Here is a 26,152-nt window from a genome sequence, read left to right on the forward strand (position 1 = left end):
CCGAATGTGACATCAAGCAGCCCTAACAAAATTGAAGTCAATTGGAATAAGGGAAATCAGGCACAAAGTAAGAGGGTTGTAGTTGTTGCTGCAGGTCAACAATGTCAGCTCCAATACATCATTTCAGAGTTCATGTTCTCAGCTCAACCATCTTCAATAACTGCGTCTGTGATCTTTCCTCCAACATGCTGATGGTGACTGCACAGTGTTCAGCTCCATATGCAAATCCTCAGATAATGAAGCAGTCTATGCTCACATACAGAAAGACCTGAACTCTGTTCAGGCTTGAGCAGATTTGCACCACAGAAATAGAGAGCAATGACTATTTCCAACAAGAGAGTTTAACCAGCTCAATGGCATTTAAAAATCACTAAACCAATCCCAACCCACTCACTTCCATTTTTAACAGAGTACGGGGACTGGCCATTACTTCTCCAAGGTGGTGGATTGAGCATTTAAACACTATAAGCTGATTGCATGCCTCAGGTTTTACTTGTCTTCCAAGTTTAATGCTAGGGAAATCCAGCAGATAAAGAGAAAATGATTATTTTGTGGAAGTGGTAGATGTTCTCACAGTACTGCTTTTGGGCCAGGAGGGATACTTTCCCCATGTTCATCTGGCCATGTTAGGATCAAGGACTCCCAACACTCCGCCTCTCGAAAAGATATTGAGCACCCTCCCACTTCCTAAACCTACTCTTGCAACTATGGTCTCCTTTTCCCCACCTGGCAAGGAACCAAGCCTGTGAATCAACTGGCCTCTGGGTGAAGACCATGTTTATGAAAAAGGTGCAAACTGACATCAAAACACTACAGCTTGCAAGACACCCAACTCCCCATCCATCCATCTAGAGTCAACTGCTTTTAGAGGCAATACAGGCAGAGACTGAAATCAACAGAACCTGCATGCATGCCATACAACATACTCTTTTGGTGGATCAGAAAACATCTTTCAGAGTTAAAGTTTAATTACTGTAGTTCAAGATTTAAAAATGATATTTCATAGCATATCTAGTTACTATTCATACCACATTAAATTTCCAGAATTGTCTCAGCATGCTAATACTGTTATCTTTAGGCACAAACTCACTTGATAATAAGCCATGCACACCACTGTGCGTATATTTCTGATGACAAATATTTGCTTTTAAATCCTAGTGAGGCAGAAGTGCACCAAGAGGTTTCTCACTGCAGCGTGGGCAGAGCAGAAAAGTAAACTACGTGCAGTGTCTTCTCCACTAAATCAATTTTGCCTTGTCTTGGCAACAATAGGACACAATGTTCGAATACTGAGTATTGTCTTCTAATAAGGCTTTGTTCAGCTCGAGGCAACATTGAGGTAAGTACTTTTGAAGTCTGGAATGTATATCCAGAGTCTGGGATGTGCTTGAATTTATTCATGAAGTTCTGGAACTACCCAAAGCAAAACATTTACTTATGCAACTGCATGTAGGTTTATATAACTGTCAACGAACTTCTATAAGGTAGAAAACTGCTAACAAGTGGTTAGGATAATATAAATGAAGATGCAATAGGGAAAACATCCAAAGGTGCTATCAGTGCTTAAATGTTAAGATCACACCTAAATTAACTATACCTGAATTCCAATCATTTGTACTGATTTGCCAGTATTTTAGAGAAAAATAGGTGATGATCCAATTTGGTTCCCTTCTCCAAAGAATGTACATATCCCCATGAAGGGTCAACTTGCAACATGTAAGTCTCAATGCACTGACAGCAATTCCCCAGTGTAAATAATTTGATCTTCTCATTCTAGCCATTATCAATTTTATGGTTCTTTGAATATGTCATAGGAACGACTAGCTCTGCAGATCCAAACTGGTACACAGATTTCAAATATAAATGGGAGCATATGTAAGCATTGCTCTCCCCCAACCTGGACTACACTGATGAATGACAATGACATCAGTTTTTTTTTAAGGCATGACTAACCCCTCAATAAAACAAAAAATGAAAGGACACAAGGAGGAGGAGTTTGGAAATCAGAGCAGATGGAGCAGAAAAGATAACCTATGACAATTCTGTAGCGCTAATCTATTTTGGGGAATTATGAGCAGATGGCATATTATGTTAAAATTTGTGTACTGGACAATAATGGTCACAGAATTGTTATAGAAAAAAGTGTGACATTTGTTCTGTAGTGTTGCTGTGAATGAACAATTCACCTAGTACCATTCCCCCATCTTCTCCCCATAACCTTGTATATTGTTCCTTTCCCACAGTCCAAAAGACACACTGTTTAGGTGTATTGGCCATGCTAAATTCTACCTCAGTGTACCCAAACAGGTGCTGAAGTGTTGCAATAAAATTTTTTACAGTAACTTCAATGCAGTGTTAATGTAAGCCTACTTATGACTCTAATAAATAAACTTTAAAGCTTTTCAGGTAACAGTCCAATTCTCTTTTGTAGATTTAATTATCCACATCTACCACATTCTCAGGCAGTGAGAATGCACATTCCATAACATTGGTCTGTGTAATAAGCAGGATTAAGTGGGAGAAATACCTCACCTGTGAACATTTTTGTCACCATTTTACTCTGCTTCCTGGCAGAGCAGATAAGCAACAGCCATGGTGGGAAAAATTCATGATGACTTGCCAGAAGCTCCGCTATAGTCCGCGTCAGGCCTGGTTGCCTTTGTTCCCCTTCTGCGTAATTGCAGCCTTCATCAACAGAATCTACGACAATGAAGAGATTCTGTGAAGGTGGTTTTATTCCCAACAACGGCAAGAGTACACATCTGAAAAGAAAAAAAGAGAGATGTTACTTGAACCTCATACAACTTTAAAGACACACCATCTTTACACAAAGAAACGATGGACTTAAATCAGCTTTGATTGTAACATTGATCAAATCTTGCACACATATACATGCACCTTCCTTTTTATCTATAAACACTCCTTCCTCTCTTACACCTGCATGAACACAAATATCTTGTATTCTGTCACTCATATCCCTCTCTGACCATGATGCTAATGTAGGATTTGGGGAGAAAATGGATATTCCTGCATAGTTCCCATCCCAAATTTTTCTTTAACAAATTATTTTTCCTTGCTAGTCTGGAGGTATGTTCCCACTTACTGTAATTATCCTCAGCTAGAAAGGGGCTATGCTTATGGAAATAAAATGAGGACAGGATTAATCTCAGTTGCGAATCCACTCAAAAATGTTATACTAATACCAAACTACTAATACCAAGCCATACTCACATTTGAAAAGAAAAATGGCCACTTGAACTACAACTACAAGAACCTATGAAATTTATGTCAACATATTGTAAGTCACTGCTAATGAGCTTTTGCCATCTTTTCACCATCTTACTAAATAAAGATTTGCGCCGCCTTCACTGGGTAGCTCTATAAGAACCAAATTGAATTGATTTGATGTTAGCTTTCTTAATCCCACATTTTAAAACCACACTTGGTTAAATATATTCATTAAAATCATAATGCACTAAAAAGTTTATACATTTAAAAAAACCCTTGCAACAGGGAAACAGAAATTGGCACGAATGAATTTTTGTTAGAAACATCAAGCCGGAAGTGGCCACAACCTCGGAATCATTGGTATATAGTAAAATCAAGTTAACTGAATGCCTATACTTAGAAGTTTTTTTTATTATTAGTACTAGCCCAAAAGTTTACAACATGGTTTTCAGTACAGTATAAAACATTTTCCAAAAGATTAGTCAATCTTTACTGAAAACCAATTTGTATGATTACATTGAATGATGGAAATCAGACAAGCAAAATTGAAGTAAATGAAATTCAAACAAGCTTGGAGTTAACTACAGTTAAAAGCTAACCAATGTTTACCTTACAAGGTCAGAATTGATGGTAAAAAAACGAGTGACCCATTTCTGGGCTACTGGGTAGAGTCAGGGTGTCCGTCATTAACTCCACAAAAGCTAAACGCTAGAAATTTTGAGAATAAGGGCCGTAAGTCACAATTAGTTATTCCTATGGGTTACAAAATCAGTTACGTTGAAGGGAAAATAATTAATTTGCATTTTTGGTTGAATTGTTCCAAAACATGTCACATTATCAGAGATAATATTCAGGGTGGAATCTTGGTTAAAACTCTCTTGCATTTCATTCATCGTTTGCTGTCAGAAATGGGCAGTTCAGATTGAGTACAGACAGAAACAGTTCAGTTTGAATTTCATGAAGGGTTTTGCTTTAGCTTGCTGTTGGGGGACAAAATCTATAGCAGTCCTCACAGAGCCTTGCAACAGAAAGCAATCAGCTTGAATCATCGGCTGTGGGATTAGCAATTGTACAGAAGTTGTAGAAGCATAAAGGGCACATTAGGAACAAGAGGGTGTTCTGCATGAAGCCCATGTTTGAACTGAGGGGGGAAAAAAACAAAATCAATATTCATGAGGTCTGTAAATAAAGTGCAGAGGGTCACGTCACCAAAAACCTAATAAAGATCCCCAAAGAATCTTACCTTGAACCCTGGGGAGAATTAATGTGGCATACCATTGGGCCTGTCCCAGGAAAAGTGAATGAACCTTCAAGGTTTCCTAAGATAAGGGAACTCTTTGGAAGGATGTGGGGCACAGGAGCAAATTGAAAATGAAAAGTAGATCGGAGTTTATAGTACAGGTCTTTATAAGCTACAGGGTTAAGTAATAGCGCTCAAGTCTCTAATATACAAAAAAACTCTTTTGCCTTAAGTGCCATGCAATTTTTCTCTCTGCTATCTGTGCTGCTTTCCTCCCCGAGCACCAAGTAATTTCTCATTCTGGAGTGGGTTTAACCAATTCATCATGTTCTCTTCCCTCTGGGTTCACGGCCCTCCTAAATCTCTCCTTCCATGTAAACTGCCCAGCCTATATTTTCAGCTCCCCAGCCCCCTCCAGCACTTGACTTTGCTATCTCATGTAGCCTTGCAGCTCTATAATACCAAGCAATGAGGTGGTAATTTCTGATCATTTCTTAACATCGCTTGGGTCCTCTTCCCAACACTACCTCCTGTGTCCAATCCTGAAAAATTCTCAAATTCACTTAGAACAGTATTTTCAAAATCACAATGCTAATATTTGGCCCTCCTTTCACTATCACATTTCTATTGCTACCAACCTACTGAATCACACCCTCATTTCACCTATCAAATTCCCCATCCCCATTAAAACCATTACTTTACCTCGGTTCTTTCTGACCATTCTTCTGGTATGGTCTCATTTCTACTTCCTAAGTCTAAGGGACAGACTTGAACAAAGATAATGGATAATAGATTCAGTCATTCATTGCCAGATCTTCTGGATGGCATTAAGCAACATAGGATCTTGATCTCATCTGGCAAAACTGCTCACTATCCCAAGATCATCCTGGAATGAAAAGGCAATCCCTTTTGGCTTTTTTTTAATGCAAACCATCTTCTTTAACCTCTTGTTTTCTCCATCCTCACTTGCGACAAATACAAGCAGCTCATGCACTTATCAAAATTGAAATTATTCAATTACTTCTTTCCCCTAACCTACCAGATCAAACTTCCTCAAAGACTCCCTCCTGTCCTACCCTTGAACTGATATTTCTGTAGTTTCTTCTAACTCCCATCATGCCTAGTCCAAATACATGTTGGCCAACAGACCACCTCCTGTTCTGTTGACCCTATTCTGGCTGAACTACTAACCAACCAACTTCCAACATCAGCATGGTTCTCCCTGCTCGGAATCTGCTCCCTCTCCTTCAAATCCATTATCACTGTCACCTAAAATCAAAATAATCCTTGACCTTTCCACATCTGTAAAGTACTACCCTTACCATTGAAGTGCCTTGTTACCCCCCAAATCTGTGACCATTTCCCACAGAACTCCACATTTGAATCCCTCTGATCAGATTTCTACCCGACAGTACCAAAACAGTTCTAGTCAAAGTCACAGATGGCATCCTTTTTGACCAGTTTACAATCCTTGATCAGAGTATCACACCATCCTCTTACAATGCCTCACCACTGACATTCAAGTTGGCAGGACAGCACTTCAATTCTATTTCATCTAATCATAGCCTGCGCATCACCTGCAGTGTATTTTCTTCCCACTCCCACTGAATTAGCTCTGATGAGCTCAAATGATTTATCATTGGTTTTATCCCATTTGTTACCTACAAGCTACCCCACAGCAACATCATCCAAAAACATTGTCAGTTTCCACATATACAGAGATGAAACCCAACTCAACCTCACCTTCTCACTCAACTCCTCCACTGTCTAGAAAAATTCAGACTGCTTGTCAGCAATCACATGCTGGATGAGCAGAAATTCACTCCAATACTGGGGAGCCAGTGTCTTTGGATCCTTCCACAAACACTGGTTCTTAGCCCCTAAATCCATTCTTCCTGGCAATAAATGGAGGTTGAATCAGACTATTCGCAACCTTGGGATCAGTTATGACCCACAGGATTAGCTTGACCACAGAGCTATTCCATCATACAGACCACCTATTTCTGCCTCTGCAATTCACTTCACAACTGCCTCAGCTCATTTACTGAAACCTTCATCTTCCATACCTTTGTATTTCTAGGCTCAATAATCCCAACTTTCTCTCAGTTGGCTTTGCATATTCCACTGTCTATAAACCTAAGGTCACCCAAAATGTGCTACCTTTGTCCTAACACAATCTGTTTGCTGGCTCTTGGTTAAGGAAATTCAATTCTCACCCTTGTTTCCAAATCCCTCCATCTCCATAATCTCCTCCAGCCCTACAATCCAAGGTATTTCCTCCACCATTGGTGGCACTGCCTTCAGCTGCCAACGTCTAAAGATTTGGAATTCCTACCATAAACCCCTCAGCATTCTACCTCATTTTCCTCCTTTAAAACATTCCCTAAAATCTACGTCGTTGCCTAAGCTTTGTTCATGTGCCCTAACACTGCCTTATGTGGCCTGATACCAAATTTTGTTTTACACTATCTCAGTGAAGCACAACACAATGTTTTATGTTAAGGGTATACAAGCTGTTGTTGCTGTTATTGTTCTTCCTGGCCAAATGGCTATACATCTATACATCACTGACAATGAACAACTGACAGTCTATGTTAGCACAAACAGAACAAGTGACTCAGTAAAATTATAAATTACCAGCAGGATTAAAAGCTAAACCAGGGGTTCAGGGGACTGCTGCAAACTGTTTCACATTTTGCTCACAATGTTACCTGGATCCCACAATCAGATTACTGAGCTTAATTTTTCTCAAAATTCCTAAAAATATTACATCACATCAGATGAAGTCCCTTGGCTGTTTGTACAAATTCCTAAAGTTTTGAGGGTTGGCTTAGCGCACCAATGCTGATTGGCCAGAAAAAAAAAGTTCCCTTAGTCTTATTCAGTCTGGATGCTGTAGCCCAATCCAGCTTTTCTGCCCCTACTAATATCAAATAAGGTAAAAGGGAATGAGTTATTTTGGGAGGATAGATCAGATGGTCTGTTGAAAATTCAAGCCTCATTGTTTTTAAGTTATCTTTGAAGATGAAATATCTATTAATTGTAAGGCGATTATGATTTACCAGAATGGAGGAGACAACACATACAAGTCCGTTAGTCTCACTTTCATTCAGTGCCAATTGATAAGTATACCTGAGGATTATCTGTATACTGATAACCTAGTAGGCAAGACAATACAGACTCAGGTGAGGGATGATCCTGCATAACTGCCTTGTTTCAAGAAAGTAGTAAGTTCTCATTGTAATTACTGCAACATGATGTACCTCAACTTCAAAAAGGCTTGCAATAATATTCAACAGGAAAGATTATTTGTTCAAAACAAAGCTATAGCTATTCGAGGGAATATTGGGAATGGATAAGATGGCTAATGGGTAGGAATCCCAAACCAGTATGTCAGAATGGAAATTGCAGTAAGTCTCTGTATTGGGATTGCTACAGTTTGCAATTTCTGTACAAGAGGAGATTCAGAAATTCAATATATTCTTTAGTATTCCAGTATTCAAATTTGATACAAGTAAAGACAAAGTGAGTTGGGGAGTCAGTCCAGAAAACATTGGTGTGCTGCATTAAGCAAGCAAGCAGGCACAACAGTGGCAAATGAATTTCAATGCTGACAAAGTGCAGTGCAAATGAATGCAAGTTAAACATCTTTGGACTGTAGGGGGAAACCAAAGCAGCTGGGGGAATATCACACCGACAGAAGGAGAACGTGCAAACTCCACACGTGCAGTTACAAGAATTGAACTGTCCCTGGTCAAGATCATAGGACCACACCATTGTAGCTCTTCAAGCTCCTCTAATCCTACAGCTGCACAGGTTCTTTGAATTCAGCCTTTCCAGTTATACAGGTACTGCTCTTAATCTCTGTAGACTTCATCTTAACACCATTAAATATCTTTTCAAAACTTCTCTTCAGCTAAGTCCCCTATGTTTTTACTTCATTTTCCTTTACTTGACTATTCCCAACACCCATCTGTGGAGCGTGATGGGATATTTTAATGGTTTAAAAAGAAACATACAAATGCGAAGTATTATTATTGAATATGAAATAGGAGTGTGAAGACATGAATCATAGTGGATTGCAATGATAAACCAAACCTCAGCTCATGGTTATTATTTGCACCATTGATTGGATTTTAGAAATAATTAAGTAATCAATAATTAAAGCACCTCAACAAGGCGGCTTTGACAGAGTTGGCTGCTGAGATCAGCAGACATAACCTGGCCTAACACACCTGGATCCAGTGCCAGAAGAGGTTCAACGACTTCCTGTGCTCAACTGGGGTGAGTGAGCACTGTTCAGTGTGGGCACTGTTCAAATGTTCAATGCAGGCATGGCATGCCAATGGAAGTGACCAAGTTGACTCTAGGATTCTGCACTTAATTGCAGGTGAAACAGCCACAACAACCAGGACAGACCAGCCAGGATAGCAAAAAGAACTAGCCATCCTCTCCAGCTATGAGATGGGAGCATTGGAGTTCAAGTGAGTGGGGTTTGCCAGGTCACAGTGAGTTTGATGTCAGAAGGCGAGAATACATTGGGCAGAATCATGACAGGATGAGGCTGATGATGAATGGATGCTTCAAGTCCTCAAAACAGCCACTGCCTCCTGCTGGCTGGCTGTCGGCTGGAGGAAAACCAGAAAGTGGGCACGAGGTCATGAAAGCTAGATGTAGAACTGTTGACCCCAGGAAACCTCGAGGGTTTACCACGGTTGGAGGACCGTGAAACCCTTCTTTGAGTCTTCATCGTTCTGGTGGGAAACCATCAAAGGCAACATCAGAAGGTTCTTCATTCGCAAAGGGGTTCAGAAGGCCAGGGAGAGACGGGGGGAAATGTCCCTACTCCAGAAAAGCATGCAGGAGCTACTCCAACTGCATTAGATGGGGGTTGATGTCAGGGAGGATCTCCAGGAGGTGAAGAGCTAGCAAGCCTCGCTCTTTGCCTTGGAGGCCGCCAAGGTCACCTTCCGGTCTAGGGTCCGCTCCGTGGAGCAGGACGAAAAGTGCTTGCGTTTCTTCTTCCAGAAGGTACACAGAAAAACCTCTGATCAGCAGCCTGAAGGAAGACGGTGGCTCTGTAAGGTCATTGCAGTCTGACATTGAGGATCTGCAAATCCTTCTATGCCAGACTGTACGACCAGAAGCCAACAGACAGCACAGCCTCCCAGTCTTTCCTGTCGTCTATCACGCAGGTCTTAGACGGCAGCGAGCAGGACAGCCTTGACAAACGGGTATCTCTGGACGAGCTGACGAAGGCCGTTGAATTCTTTCAGAAGGGTAAAACTCCCGGAAGTGACAGCTTACCAGCTGAGTTTTACTTGGTGTTGTGGGACTTGACAGGCCTTAACCTCCTGGAAGTATACAAGACCATGCTTCTGGAATGCAGAATGTCAGAATCCATGAGGAAAGGTATCATTACCCTCATCTACAAGCAGAAGGGGGAAGGGAAGAAATTAGAAACTGGCGACACATTTCACTATTGAACGTGGGATTACAAAATTCTGGCCAAGGTCATCGCCAACCGGGTCTAAATCTGCTCTGGGGTCAGTGATCCATCCTGATCAAACTTGTGCTGTACCAGGCAGGAACATCTCTGATAGCCTCGCTCAACTCAGGGATGTGATCGCCTGCGTGCAGGACAGACAGGTGGATACATGTCTCATCAGCCTAGACCAGGGAAAAGGCGTTTGACAGAATATCCCACAGCTACACGATAGATGTGCTCTCCAAAAAGGGCTTTGGGGAGGGAATCCGCAATTGGATCCAACTGCTCCACAGAGACATCAGTAGCACAGTTTCAGTCAAATCGGTGGGAATCAGAAAGTTTTCAAATCAGGTCTGGAGTCAGGCAGGGCTGCCCTCTCTCCTCCATCCTTTTCGTGCGTTGCACTGAACCCTTTGCCGAGGCCCTCAGAAGCCACCTAGGCATCAAAGGGGTAATAATCCCAGGCAGCGGAGGCATGCAGGTCAAAGACTCCCGGTACACGGATGACATGGTTGTCTTCTGCTCGGACCCTTTGTCTGTTCGCAGGCTCCTCCGGGTCTGCGAGCAGTCCGAGTTGGCCTCAGGAGCCAAAGTCAACCAGGGCAAGAGCGAGGCCATGTTCTTTGGGAACTGGGCTGACAAATCCTTTGTCCCCTTCACCATCACAGCAGAATACCTGAAGGTGCTGGGGATATGGTCTGGAGCGGCACGGGCATGCGCCAAAACCTGGGACGAGTGCATCGCGAAAGCCAGGCAAAAACTGGGCTTGTGGGAGCAATGCTCCCTCTCCATCACAGGAAAAAACCTGGTGATCCGATGCGAGGTGCTGTCCGTGTTGTTGTACGTGGCCTAGGTGTGGCCTATCCCCAAATCCTGTGCCGCAGCAGTGACCTGGGCCATCTTCAAGTTTATCTGGAGATCAAAGATGGATCATGTCCAGAGGGAGGTGATGCACAAATCTCCAGAGAACGGAGGGAAAAACGTTCCATCCTGATAGCCACCTTTGTGTGCGGCTGCATCAGTTCTCAACTTGACCATGATGCTATTACTGCTGGGAGAAAATGGTGGGGCTTAGGAAATCACATTTTCTTATTTAGTAAATAGCAAGTCTGCTACAGTTTGTAAATCCTCAAGTTAATATAGGTATGGTTAGTTGGTTCTGATTGATTCATTTTATAAAGTTTATCATGGTTCCATCTGGAAGCTCCAAGTTGTTCAAGGTAATGCTCATCTCTGGTGGAAATTGTCTTTAACCAATCTGCACTATAGAAAGTTAACAAAACTGAATTACTCCAGTACTGAAAAATTATGCCCATCAGAAAAGCCTGAACAAGCTGGTTCTCTTTTTCATATAGAAAAGAGAAGACTGAGGGGATAACAGACAGTGGCCTTTGAGCTTATGAAAGGTTTTGATAAACTAAGCATAGGATAGAAACTTGCACTTGAGACCAGAACTCATGGAAAGTTATTAATAAATTCAATGTGGAATTAAAGAGAAACACTTTACCTAGAGTGATAGGAATCTCTACTAGTAGTTATGCTGAATAATACACCTGCATTTAAGGGGAGGCTAACAAAAGAGGGAGAAGGGAATAGTAAGACATATTGGTGAGATTAGATGAAAGGGGAGGTTTTTTCAGGCACAAACATAGTTGTAGGCCTGTGAGAGTAAATGGCCAGGTTAGGTTTCTGTGTTGTACATACTTTGTTGCAAGCACAATGGAAATACAAATTACAGCTACAATGAAAGTTTAAGCATTTTCTTGTTAGTATATTAAGAGTTTTATTTCAGTATTAGAAGCAATGCCAAGAAACTTAAGATTATGGTCAAAAGGGGCTTCAAAAAATATCAATCTTATTACTTTATCTTTACTGGTAATTTTGCTCACTATTTATGCTTTTAAAGAATATTCCTAAATGCAGATTGTTCAATTTTTTAAAAATTTCCAAGACACTTCATATTTCCATATGAAAAGCAATGGGGTTAGAAAGAGAACAGATGTTAATATGTGGTAGGAGATATTAGTAATTGAAAGCTCAATGTTAAATATCTTTATAAAATGTGTATTTTGAATGGGAGCATAAAAAAGGTGAAAGGGTTGAGGTTAGGAGTTCAGGGAATAAGGTCAAAATTTGTTACTATCGGTGAGCCAAAGAGAACAGGGAAAAGCTGCAAGACTAAAGAGAAAACAAGACTGGTCGAGGTTGTGGAGATACAATGCATTAGACCATAGAGAGCTCTGAAGACAAACAGTAACTTAAATTTACTGCACTGGCAGAAAACAGAAGGCCAATGGTCAAAGTGTACATGGATGATATTTTAAAGCTGAAGAGTATCCAGATGTGAATGAAAAAAGGATGAAGACAGTTGAGTTTAGGACATGTTGGAATTTATAGTATTATGGTAGGTGGATTGTGGGAAATCAATGACTCAAAGAAATTGAATCTGCAGTATAAGGATTGTAATGTGCTACAAAGCTGGAAATAAGCAGCTTGAAGGTGGATGTGATGTGACATTTTGAAACAAGGTCAGAAACAAACAGGATCAACATTTTACACCATTTGGTTCAACTTAAGCATGCAGCCAACAAAAATGAAGTTGACAAAAAGGAAGTGGAACAAGGAAGGTATGAAAACAAAAGATATCAATATTCAGTCTGCTGACATGTCAATAATCATGAGATTGAGAAAATAGGAGGCAAGGTAAGGTTGGGTGTCATCAGTTAATTTCTGGAGGCTGACTCATGCCAGTGCCTGATGCTACCATGGGACAGGCAAGAAAAATAATATGTCTGTATTAGAGTTCAATGTTCTGTGCAATACACAAAGAGGAATACAGCCATATGTGAGCAATCCTGAACGTTCCAGACAATAGATGAGGGGTGATGGTGGAGATGGCAAAGTTAATCACTGCACAGAGGGAGGGATAAAGTACTATGGCAGTTGTAGAGGACATTTTTCATGACTGTCCAAGATACTCAAAAAAAATCAGAATTGTAGAACCTTACAGCACAGAATTCTACAGGAAAGAAAATATTCAAACATGAAAAACTGACAGAAGCTGGAAAGCAAAAGCAGATTCAAGAATCTTAAGAGTATCATAATAGGAGATTAGTGATGAGGGAGCAATGAGTGATAGGTGAGTTTTTTTTTTGAAGAACCAGCGCAAGTGCATAAGTACAATAGGCTATTTCTTCTGTGCTTAATTTAAGCTTTTATGATTTGGAAACTGATTTGCACCACATCTCCTTTAGCAAATATTGTCAAGTACTTAACATTAGTGGTAAAGCAATGTAAATAATCCATAATGGTACAGACCTTCCAGAATTTGCTTATGTTAATAGTTTTTGTTTGGCTTGTGTTTTGAGTCAAATTAAAAGGAACGGAGGTGGTAGCCATTTAGAATTTACTACAAAATAGACGGAACAAACATGCAAATTGCAAAATGTTCTTCACAAAAGCAACTTATTGAATTTAAATAAACCCCTCAAATCTTAACAATCTTGTCAACATTAATCTCCCAATGTGTGGAACTAATTTATGGTAAATCCCCAGGACCGCATAACCTACACCACAGGGTAAACTGCCTTAGTGACTCTTTACTATCTCACCACTCAATTTCACCTCGTTTTGTGTCATCAGCAAACTTGGAAATATTACATGTGATTCTCTTATCCAAATTGTTCATATATAGGGAATAATTGGGGCATCAGTACTGATTCTACCTTGCTAGTCTCTTTTGGTTTCTACCTCAGACATTGCCTTCAATTCCAAATCACATGTAATATTCCCAAGTTTGCTGATGACAAAACTGGATAGAACTGAAAGTGGCGAGGAAGCAAAGAAGCTTTAATGCAATTTAGACGAGTTGAGTGAGTAGGCAAATACATGGCAGATGCAGTATAACGTGGATAAATGTGAAGTTATCCACCGTCGGAAAAACAGAAAGGCAGAGTTCTATTTAAATGGCGGTAGATTGGGAAATGCTGATGTACAAAGAGACCAAGGTCTGTGCACACCAGCCATTGAAAGTATGCAGCTGCAGCAAGCAGTTAGGAAGGCAAAGGGAATATTGACTTTCATTGCAGGAGGATTTTGGTTTATTATTGTTGCATGTATTGGGATATAGTGAAAGGTATCGCTTCTTGCATGCTATAGAGATAAAGCATATATAGATGAAAACTTGGAGCAAGTGAGTAGTTTCAAATACCTAGGAACACAGTGGTGATAGAAGATGGAAGTATGGAAAAGAAAACTGAGCAATGGATAAGCTTTGGCTGGAGTAATTGAACGAAGTGCAGTGGAGCGTTATATGATAGCAAAATATTACTGAAACCGAAAGGAACACAAGGACTTGAAGCTGGAGAAAGCCATCCAGCTCCTTGAACTTGCTCCACTATTTGATAAGATTATGGCTGATCTCCCAATAGCCTCAACTCCATTTTACTATTAACATTAACCCTCGATTCTCTTGGGGATTACTAATCTGACGCAGCCTTGAATATATTCAATGACTCAACTTCTGATCTTTGGGAAGTGAATTCCAAAGACTAAATATTCAAAAGAAAATTCTTCTCAGTCTTAAATGGGAGATGTTATTCTTAAACTCCCTCTCCTAGTACTAACTAGAGGAAACATCCTCAGTATCCACCTCATCAGGTTCCCTCAGGATCTTAGATATTTCAATAAAATCACCTTTTGTTTTCCTAAACACCAATGGATCAGGCCCAGCCTGCTCAACCTTATCTCATAAGCTAACCCCTTCATCACAGGCATCAGTCAAGTGAACCTTCACTGAATTGCTTCTAATTCAACTATACCCTCTTCTAAAGAAACCAAAACTGGACAGGATATTCCAGATACAATCTCACTAAGACTCTGTACATCTGTAGCAACATTTCCCTGTTTTTAGACCCAATTCCTCTTGCAAATGTCAACATTCGCTGTACCTACATTGCATCTTTGTGATTCATGTACCACCACCCAGAATACTCTGTACCACAGGGTTCTGCAGTCCCTTCTCATATACTGCTTTTGTATTCTTCCTGTCAAAGCGCAAAATGTTCACATTTTCCCACATATTCCACCTGCCAAATTTTTGCCCAATTACATAATCTACCCAAATTCCTTTGCAGATTCTCTACCTCCTCTTGACAACTTATTTCCCTATCTTTATTTCAACAGCAAATTTAGCAACCATAGATCCAGTGCCTTCCTCGCATTTAGTTGATCTTTCTCTACACCTTAGCTATGACTGTAACACTACATTCTGCACTCTCGTTCCCTTCTCTGAATGGTATGCTTTGTCTGTATAGTGCACAAAAAACAATACTTTTTATTATATACTAAAACATGTAACAATAATAAATTCAAATCAAACACTTAGATTGTGAATAATTTAGACCCTAGCATTGATCCATGAACAAGGCAGAGCACCAACGTGGAAACACAGTGGAGTTACAGAACTGCCAGAAAAGAGAACGGGATGGCTTCAAGCTAGATGGAAAAGGTGTGGTGACAAGATACTTAAATGCAGTGAGATTGGAACAGGGATTAGTGACTCCACATTGAACACTGGATAATCAGCTTTAAGTAATAGCTGAAGGATAAATATTCTACACCCCCATCCACTGCTCTTCATCCAATAGCAACTCTGGGATCTTCTACACCCATCATGACAGATGTGGCCATTGTAACTTTGGAAAATTCCACTTTAAGATTTCCATCTTCCTTGGGACACTCCTACACTGGGAAGGTTGGCAGAAGAAGTGGATATGTTTATTCCCTTCAAATCCAACCCCCTCCCACATCTGTAGCAACATTTCCCTGCTTTTATACCCGATTCCCCTTGCAACAAATGGCAACATTCTACTTGGTGGTGGGGGGGCGGGGAGGGGGGTGTGTGTGTGTGTGTGTGTGTGTGTGTGTGTGTGTGTGTGTGTGTGTGTGTGGGTGTGGGTGCGGTGGTGAAGAGAGAGAGGAAAAATATAGGAGTCGGTGGCTGTGCATCCCTGTCAAAATCTGACCAGAGAACGAGAGATTTTTTATTCTGTTTCAGGCTGACCATTCACCTCCAACAGGTGGTGATGGGTGATCAACCAGCAGTTTGATGGCCCCAAGTAAAATGGGAGAAACCACAAGTATAACAAGTTTAGTCATGAAATTTTGCTCCATGGATGAAAGGCAAAATCTACTTAATCTACTGGCTCTGTCATTCCTGTAGCAGAACTTTATGTCACAAGTAAAGAATACAAAAGGGATGCTAGAAAATTCAGTGCTACAATTAAACATGCATTTATTGATCTTAAATTGCTTACGCGACAATAGAATGCTCCTTAGCTGATAACATTCCTGTTTGATATATTAGCTGGAAATAAAATTGCATTTTCCAAAACAGTGTTGAACTTAGTATATTTTCACATATAGGCAAAAGTTGCCAGAAAACTCTATTACTAGCAGATTTCTATATAAAATCTGGCCTACATTTGTGGATGAGGTATTACTAATGGTTTTTGCATCAAGCTCTACTATATTAAATACATAGAGAATATCTTGAATGTGTCAGCAGGTTAAAAAGCTACTTCACAATGTGTCCCAGTAATGAGATAAGCAGTTGTAGACAGAAGAATACATAGTCCTGCCAATAGGAAACACTTTCGGTAAATGATTGCATTATCCAGGGAAGTCATACATATGTTAATCACTAGAACTCCAGAAGCTGAGGGGACAGACAACAGATACAGTGAAATATCAAAGGGAAACAATAGTATAATTGGCAAACTTTTTGTTGTAGCGTGGAGGCAGTATCCATCTAGCAGCAACGGGCAGATTACATCTAGCAGCCTGCAAGCCAGTTCTAGCTAGAGACCAGAAGTAAGAGTGCAGAAACCTTTGTGGGGTAGTTAAAATCATATCTTTGCAGAATAACTGCACAATCATATATAGTGTTGTAACTATAAGATGGACTGTACTTATAGATCAATTAAATTGGATATTGTTTGAGGATAGGAAAGTCCTGAAAGAGTCCAGATTTCACAAATGTACTTTTGAGTTAGAGGTAGATAGGGTACTTTGAACTTTGAGTGTTATTAGAGTAAGTGGAGAGAATTCCATCACACTCCTGACCTGAGCCTTGTAGATGGTAGACAGGAGTTGGGGAATCAGATGGTGAGTTACTTGCCACAGAATTCAAAGTCTCTAACCTGCTCTTGTAGCCAGCATACTTATATGGCTGGACCAATTATGCTTCTGGACAATGATAACCCCCAGATGCTGATAGTGGGAAATTCAGCAATCATAATGCCATTAACTGTTGTGGGAAGATGTTTAGATTCTCCCCTTCTGGTGGTGGCCATTGCCTGGCACTTGTGTGGCACAAAGCTATTGTGCAATCCAGTTGTCAAGGACTGTCTTTTCCAAATGAAAAACAATATACAATGAGTATTCTATGAACCAGCATCTTAATTAACAAAATGTGCACATTCAGTACTGCATCCTTCCCATTATTTGAATTAAACATTGCTCAGTGAGATATATTAAGTGACAACATGCCCTTAAAACTTTAATGGTCCTTGATGATTCAGTGAGCAAACCAAATAGCGAAGTGCCTGGTTTGATCATATCCATGCTAACTTTGCTCAAACTAGCCAAACCCAATACAACAAACTTGGATCACTGTGCCCTACGTTAGGAAAGATGGGAAGGCAAAAAGTCAAGGTTTGTACTGACAATTATTCTTCCTTTTGGAAGTTTGGATGTGGATATTATGACCACATTACAAACCTATAACTGCAACCACCAAGAACAACAAGGGCAGCAAGTCCATGGCAATACCACCACCCACGAGTTCGCCTTCACGTCACACACAATACCGACATAGAAATGTATCACCATTCCTTTATGGTCATTTGGTGAAAATTCAGGAACTCTGTACCTAATTTCATTGTGGGTGCATCTATATGATACAACTGCAGTGGTTCAAGAGCAATTAGGAATGGGTAATAAACGTTGGTTATGCTAGCAGTGCTCACATCCTATGAACCAAAAAAACGGGAGATAGCTCAACGGTCATGATCTTACCATTAAATGACATGCCAACAGTTACTGTCAAGACATACATAATAACAATACTTTTTCAGCAAGGCTTGGAGGATGGCTTGCATCTCTTGGAACAGTTTTACAAAGAAGCAGTGCCTTACGAAAGTGAAGACTAATGGGAATGGATGAACTTTTAAAAATTAAAAAAAAAACACCTATTGCCAACAGGGAAATGTGATATGGTAACATAACCCTTTTGGTTTCAAGACCAGTGAATAAGATGAAGTTAGATTAATTGATTCAAGTTTCATTTCTCTACTTTTGTGAAGTCTCTTTTGGCCACGAGAGAAAGAAATTGTCCAATAGTACAAAGTATGTGGTGAATTTATGTCAATCCAAGCACATTAATCTTCTAACTATAAAACACCACTCATAATATATCAAATTGACAAGTCTCACTCAGGAGAGAGACAAATCTGTCAGTCTGAAACAAGAATGGACAAACTTGCACTTCTGAGAATATGGACCTTGGAGGGGTTCAGATTGATCCACTCATACCCTTTCTTCTGAGCTATAGTTCCACAATGTGTCTCCCACTTGTTTTTCTTCTTCAATTTCAACTTGTAGCAAGGCCATCTTCCTAGGTTGGCATTGATCAAGACATTTGTTTACTTCAGATAATGCTTGAACATCTTTTGTTTACAGTTTTGAATCATGAGGGAAACTAGTTTAAATACCACAATTATGTATATTAACTTTATAATTTTAAATGTAATACTTTTGATCTAAGCAGGATTCTCTAATTATTGTCGACCATGACAAGGTGATTTTCTGCTAAAATAACAGTCATACCAGCTTGACAATTATTTGAACCACTTAGAACTGATTCTCTTTAGGCTCAAGTTGTTGTTCCATTTATTGTGCAGTGTGAATTCCAAGCAATGGTGTCAGAGAAAAAGAAATTCCAAGATTTACATCGATATGCAACAAAGCAGTAATGTACTGTCGCCTTATCTCATATCTAAATAGAATGCCCAGCCAGTGTCATTTTGCATATTTATAAAAATTCTGAAGGCCAGGCTCAACAAGCAAATCTGAGACAGAAGCTGTATTCATATTGTTCTTTTCATCTGGATTTTGCAATTTTATATTCATAAGCCACTGCCCTGACACTTACACTGCTAAATTGATTTTCCATTATATATCAAGCTCATACATTCAAATAAAACTACTTGAACAATATCAACATTTTTCACAACCTAGAAATGGTCTTAAACACAATGGAATATCAAAAGACTGCAGCAATCTGAGCGCTTCAGATCATTTGAGGCATGAGCCATTCAAAAGCACCTTCAACCCAATTGATCCTGTAAATTAGGACAAGAGCAGCCAACCTGATTGGATTACACTCATCATTTCTTGTAGTGCCTCAGCAGAGGTCAAATGGTTCTGCTAAGTTTGGGCTTCCTGTATGTCCGAGTCATATCTACCCTTTTCCCCTGCCAGCAAAAATGGGATGTCAGAAATGGGGTGGGGCTTCCAAATCCAGGTTTTGCTGGCATTTTTGTTTTAAAGTTCTGTGGAGTATGCACCACTCTGCAAAATTTGGGCCATTGTGGAGAAAAAATTACATCCTTAACGTCAGTGTCATTAGCAGGAAATCAATGTAATAGCTGCCAATACATTACTCAATGTTCACGAGATTTCTTCCTTGAAACATTGTGAGCTTGCACATAATTGGATCTCTTCCATCATCAGTTCCATGTTGGCTTAATTCTTTACAATAGATTTTCCTTCATGTGGTCTTAAACACAATGTGCATAATTTCTCCTAGGCAATGTACAAACACTACTTATATTCTACTGCTTCCTATTACTCCTTCATTTATTGCTACACAGTATTAATGTTGGGAAATGACAGACCAGAGACTTGTGTGAAGGCCTGCACTACTTTGGTTACATGCTAGATATGCTAGTGTAAATTTTTGTTTCTAGAAAGAACCCAAATGAATCCATGGTATAGATGAAATTGTGAATTTGCAGTTTCAGGAATTATAGGTGCAAACTTCCATGATACAACATAGTCATTACATAAAAGATATCAGCGTTAGTTCAAGCTTATAAGGCAAGTATAAACTCTTTGCAACATTCATCCTTCAGCTCGAAAGACATCAAACTGCTGGAACTTCAAATTGACATTTGCAACAATGCACTTGGAACCTTGTTAAGTGATGGGATCTGTAGTCTGTTTCCTTACCCAATGAAATTAAACAATAGGAAAACAAACAGAGGACGAAATAGGGTGAAAATGATTTAAATTAAATGCAGGAAGAACAATTTTCCTTTCCCAAAATTAATTTAAGAGGCTGGGAGAGAATCAGCAAGGAAAAAGAATTTTAAAATCTTCCAAGAACAATTTGCTACCTATAGCAATAAAGGTCCCGCTATTTCAAATGTTCCCTTTCTGGAATGGAGCGGTTGAATGGCATTGCAGAAACATAAAACTAGTAATTAAAAGGGTCTCGACATTGTCACATGCCAACCCTAATTTTCTGTGGTGAGTTTAACTAATTTTAACAGGGCAAAATAAGAATTTATGCCATTCTGGCAGATTGATGACAAGATCCTGATTTTGCATGGCTAAAGATAAGAACATAATAAGAACATAAGAAATAGGAGCAGGAGTAGGCCATCTGGCCCTTCGAGCCTGCCCCGCCATTCAATAAGATCATGGCTGATCTGTCATGGCTCAGTTCCACATTCCCGCCCTCTCCCCATTATTTTGATAATCCCCTCTCATCAAAAACCCATCAACCCGCGTCTTAAAAATATTTAGCGAGGCAGCCTCCACCACTTCAACGGGCAGAGGATTCCAGAGATTCACCACCCTTTGAGTGAAGAAGTTACTTCCTCAACTCCGTTCTAAACCGCCCCCCCTTTATCTTGAGGCTGTGCCCCCTAGTCCTACTGTCCTTTCTGAGCGGGAAGAGCCTCTCCACCTCTATCCTATCCATCCCATTCATCATCTTATACGTCTCAATGAGATCTCCCCTCATTCTTCTAAACTCTAACGAGTACAAGCCTAGTTTATTCAGCCTCTCCTCATAGCTTAACCCCCTCAACTCCGGCATCAGCCTAGTAAACCTCCTCTGCACTCCCTCCAAGGCCAAAATATCCTTGCGTAAGTACGGCGCCCAAAACTGCACACAGTACTCCAGCTGCAGTCTCACCAATGCCCTATACAACTGCAGCAAGACGTCCCTACTTTTATATTCAATCCCCCTCGCTATGAAGGCCAGCATCCCATTTGCCTTCCTGACCACCTGCTGTACCTGCAAGCTGGGTTTTTGCGACTCATGCACAAGGACCCCGAGGTCCCTCTGCACCGTCGCCTGCTGCAGTTTTTCTCCACGTAAGTAATAATCCTTCCTACCATTATTCCTACCAAAGTGGACCACCTCACACTTGCCAACATTAAATTCCATTTGCCAGTTCCTGGCCCATTCGCCCATTAACCCGCCCATTAAATATTAACTGCGGAATTAGCCTGGCTTGGATCAGCTAAAAGACACTGCAGAGGAACAGTTCCACGACAGACCTTATCCCTTCAATTTCACTTGTGACGGGTAGCTCGGCGGTTTCAGTTATTGAGAAGAAACTTACGGGTCGTTGGATTTTGGTATCATGGCCCCCAGCTCTTTGATTCGATCATTGGTGCAAATTTTCGATTGATCTGTGATTTGCAACTCCCCATGCATCTTTTTCTTGTCCAATTATTCTTAGTTATATACTAATAAATATGCAGATGAAAGACACAATGAGCTTCTCTAGGAATGTCTGAGCTGATATATTCATTCACAACTCTATTTCAACTGCTCCAATGAGAAGTGGAACATCTTTCTCACACCATGATATTAAATGGAAAAGAAATATCAAGGTTACAACTAATGACATTCTGGCAGCAGCTTCTCGTTCATTCTTTTAAAAGATATCACCAGAAGAGATTAGAAATATTCTTCTAGACATTTCACTTCCTAGGGTATCTTGACAGAAGGTGAAATGCAATTCTTTCCATCCATTACCACTGAATGATCCACAGTGACCAATGTACTTGCATACTTTGTTCCCTTCCCCCAAAAAGGATCCCTACTACAAAATACTACAGGGAAATAAAGAGTGGGTAGTAAGTCACTTATCCACATCAGTCCATACATCAGTTCATGATTTTCCTTATACTTCCTCCTCCCTAGTGATATCAATTAAAAACAAAAATGTCTAATGCAACTTCAACAGCTGTGCACCAGATGAAGGCTACAAGGAGCCTTTGATCCCCACCATCCCCCCTTTCTGCAATCACTTTGCTGATAAAATTCCAAAAAAGGCAAAATTGATTAAGATTTCATGAACACAAACAGAAAAATTGCTGACGAAATGATTTAACTCCCTTCCACAGAAATAAAGCACTAGTAGTATGCACAAATACTATCAATGGTTTTCAGTGCTCCATAACCTTGCAGACCACTTTCCTCAAAAACATTGGTTAAACTACATGCCAGATCAAAAACTAAAAACCGCAAGGGCTGGGAAGCTGCATGTCATACGTCAGAAGATTAGACAGAATGTAAAATACAGCAATGATTAAAAGATCAATAAGGGTAAGTATGAAAGAAAGCCAGCTAAGTTTTTAAAGTTTATTTATTAGTGTCACAAGTAAGGTTTACATTAATAGTGCAATAAAATTACTGTGAAATTCCCCTAGTCGCCACATTTCGGCACCTGTTCAGGTCAATGCACCTAACCAACACATCGTTCAGACTGTGGGAGGAAACCGGAGCACTTGGGAGGAAACCCACACAGACATGGGGAGAACGTGCAAGCTCAACACAACGACCCAAGCCAGGAATCAAACTCAGCTCCTTGGCGCTGTGAGGCAGCAGTACTAACTATTGCACTGCCCCAAATGTGAATTTCTATAATGTTTTTTGAAAAGATAAGAGTGAACAAAGTGAACGTTGATCCTACAGAAAGCGAGTCTGGACAATTGATAAAGGAAATGGCAGCTGAATTGAACAGATATTTTGTATCAGTTTTCATTATTGAGGATACAAGTGACATCCCAAGTATAATGGTGAATCAGGAAATGGAAGGGAGGGAGGGGGTCAAGCAAAGTACAACCACCAGGGAAGTGGCACTGAGCAAATTGTTGGAGACGCAAGCTGGCAAATTCCCATACTGATGGAATTCATGCTAGAGTCTTAATGGAAGTGACTAGTGAGATGGTTGACGAGTTCGATTTTCCAAAACTCACTACATTCGAAAACGCTCCCATTAGACTGTAACATGTTAAATGTAACTCGTTTATTCAAAAAAAATGAGAAAGCAAGAAACTGTAGGCCAGTAAGCTAAACATGTATCATATGGAAAATGTTAGGAGCAATTATTAAAAAGGTGTTGTAGCACTGTCCTTGGAAACATTCAAGATAATAAGACAGATATGGTTTTGTGAAAGGGAAACAATGTTTAACCAAATTATTGGAGTTTTTTTTAAAAATTGTAACATCTGCTGCGAATAATGGGGAATCAGTGGATATACATTGATTTCCAGAAGGCACTTGATCAAGTGCCACAAAAGGTTATTGCCGAAAATTAAATCTCAATGGAGGGAGCAACATATTGACATGGCTAGATTATTGGCTAGCAAACAGGAAATAATAGGTATAAATGAGTCATTTTCTGATTGGCAAGATGTAACAAATGGTGTGCCAAAGGGCTGCGGCTTCAACATTTTACATTTTATAGAGATGACTTAAAGAGAAAAGATATGGTTGATGTAAAAAAAGGTAGGAAACTAAGTTGTGAAGGCGGCAAGAGGAAGCGTCAATGGAATAGATATAGATTAAGTGAGTGGACAAAGATCTGGTAAATGGAGCATAATGTGGGAAAATGAGAAATTACCCATTCCCACAACGAAACGAAAATCATGAGATTTTTAACAACGTGTGTTCAACTGCAAGTTGGTCCCAAACTTCTTCACTGCACCATTGACAGACCTACTACAGAGAAAAAAAAATCAAACGTAGTATGAACCAATAAGTACCGTTTCTTTTGAGAAACAAAGCCACTTCAATAACCAAAACCAATACTAGCAGCCCTAGACATTAACGAAGCAACTGAAGTAGCCATCAATGCTCATGGCTTCACACTAGAGGCTGTCCACCTCAAGAAGAACGAATCAGAAACAGAGACTTAAATCAGGTACTTTGCCCAATCAAGCTGAAAAATATCAAATGTTATTCCACAGTAGAAAAATAAACCCAACATTTTTACCAGTTCCGAGACGTTGAGAGAAATGGATATAGACAGACCATAGCCTTTTATCAATTATACCCCTTTGACATTTGAGAACTTCAAAACTCAGAATGCAAGATTATTCCAAAGGAGCGCATCTCTAGCCATAACACCCAAAAATCACTAAATTTTTTTGTTTACAGCCTGTCTAGAACTTGGAGGCAGTAAGAAGTCTCACAACACCAGGCTGAAGTCCAACAGGTTTATTTGGTAGCAAAAGCCACTAGCTTTCGGAGCCCTGCTCCTTCGTAAGGTAAATGGGAGTTCTGTTCACAAACAGGGTAGATAAAGACAAATTCAGTTTACAAAATAATGATTGGAATGCAAGTCTTTACAGATAATCAAGGTGCGGACAATGAGTGGAGAGAGTGTTAAGCACAGGTTAAAGGGATGTGTATTGTCTCCAGACAGGACAGTTAGTAAGATTTTGCAAGCCCAGGCAAGTTGTGGGGGTTACAGATAGTGTGATATGATCCCAAGAACCCAAGACGAAAGAAGCCATCTCCTAAGAACAAGCCCTCTGTATACACAGGATCTGCTCAGACAAGGAGGATCGCAACAGACATCTCCAGATGCTGAAAGATGTCCTCATAAGAGAAGGATATGGATTTCAACTCATTAATCGACAGCTGACGCGCCACAGCGAAAAACCGCAGCGAGCTCCTCTGAAGACAAATATAGGACACAGTGAACAGAGTACCCTTCGTCGTCCAGTACGTCCCTGGAGCGGAGAAGTTATGACATCTTCTCCAGAGCCTTCAACATGTCATTGATGAAGACAAACATCTCGCCAAGGCCATCCCCACACCCCCACTTCTTGCCTTCAAGCAACTGCACAACCTTAAACAGACCATTGTCCACAGCAAACTACCCAGCCTTCAGGAAAACAATGACTATGACACCACACAACCCTACCACATCAACCTCTGCAATATGCACTGGATCATCAACACAGATGCTATCATCTCATGTGAGAACACCATTCACCAGGTACACGGTACACACTCTTGCAACTGGGCCAATGTTGTCTACCTGATATGCTACAGGAAAGAATGTCCCGAGGCATGGTACACTGGGGAAACCAGGCAGACAGTACGACAATGGATGAACGAACACCGCCTGACAATCACCAGGCACGAGTGTTCCCTTCCAGTTGGGGAACATTTCAGCGGTTACGAGCATTCAGCCTCTGATCTTCGGGTAAACATTCACCAAGGCGGCCTTCACGACACACAATGCAGAGTCGCTGTGCAGAGACTGAAAGCCAAGTTCCACATGTGAGAATGGCCTCAACCAGGATCTTGGGTTCATGTCACTATCTGTAACCCCCACAACTTGCCTGGGCTTGCAGAATCTGTAACTGTCCTGTCTGGAAATAATACGCATCTCTTTAACCTGTGCTTAACACTCTCTCCACTCACATTGTCTATACCTTTATGATTTGATTACCTGTAAAGACTCACATTCCAACCATATTTTGTAAATTGAGTTTGTGCCTTCATATGCCCTGTTTGTGAACAGAACTCCCATTTACCAGACAAAGGAGCAGCACTCCAAAAGCTAGTGGCTTTCGCTACCAAGTAAACCTGTTGGACTTTAAGCTGGTGTCATGAGACTTCTTATTACATTTACCCAGTCCAACATCGGCATCTCCACATTAGAACTTAGAGACCCTGAAAATTCATTGGACACTCCCAGCCAAGAAAATGAACAGAAGTGAATGTCTTTTTCTTTGTTGTGATTTTATATGCTATAAAGAAATGAAAGTGAATCATACTTTTTTTCCTTGTGATGGGGAGATGATATGTGGCC

The 26,152-nt window shown here is 40.4% G+C and overlaps 1 protein-coding gene across 4 annotated transcripts in view; it reads right to left on the reverse strand.

The window, feature by feature from the left end:
• Positions 1-26,152, reverse strand: part of ankrd50 (ankyrin repeat domain 50) — a 118,024-nt gene that overhangs the window by 73,514 nt on the left and 18,358 nt on the right. For 3 of the 4 annotated variants that reach the window (XM_080193689.1, XM_080193698.1, XM_080193709.1), the window contains exon 3: positions 2,533-2,762. The exons of the other annotated variant lie outside the window; for it this stretch is intronic. In XM_080193689.1, the coding sequence (XP_080049815.1) occupies positions 2,533-2,762 (230 nt within the window). The remainder of the gene's footprint in view (positions 1-2,532; positions 2,763-26,152) is intronic. 4 annotated transcript variants of the gene reach the window in all.

Source organism: Carcharhinus amblyrhynchos, chromosome 1 (genome assembly GCF_965287045.1).
Source record: "Carcharhinus amblyrhynchos chromosome 1, sCarAmb.v2.hapA, whole genome shotgun sequence".
NCBI classification, from domain to species: Eukaryota; Metazoa; Chordata; class Chondrichthyes; order Carcharhiniformes; family Carcharhinidae; genus Carcharhinus; species Carcharhinus amblyrhynchos.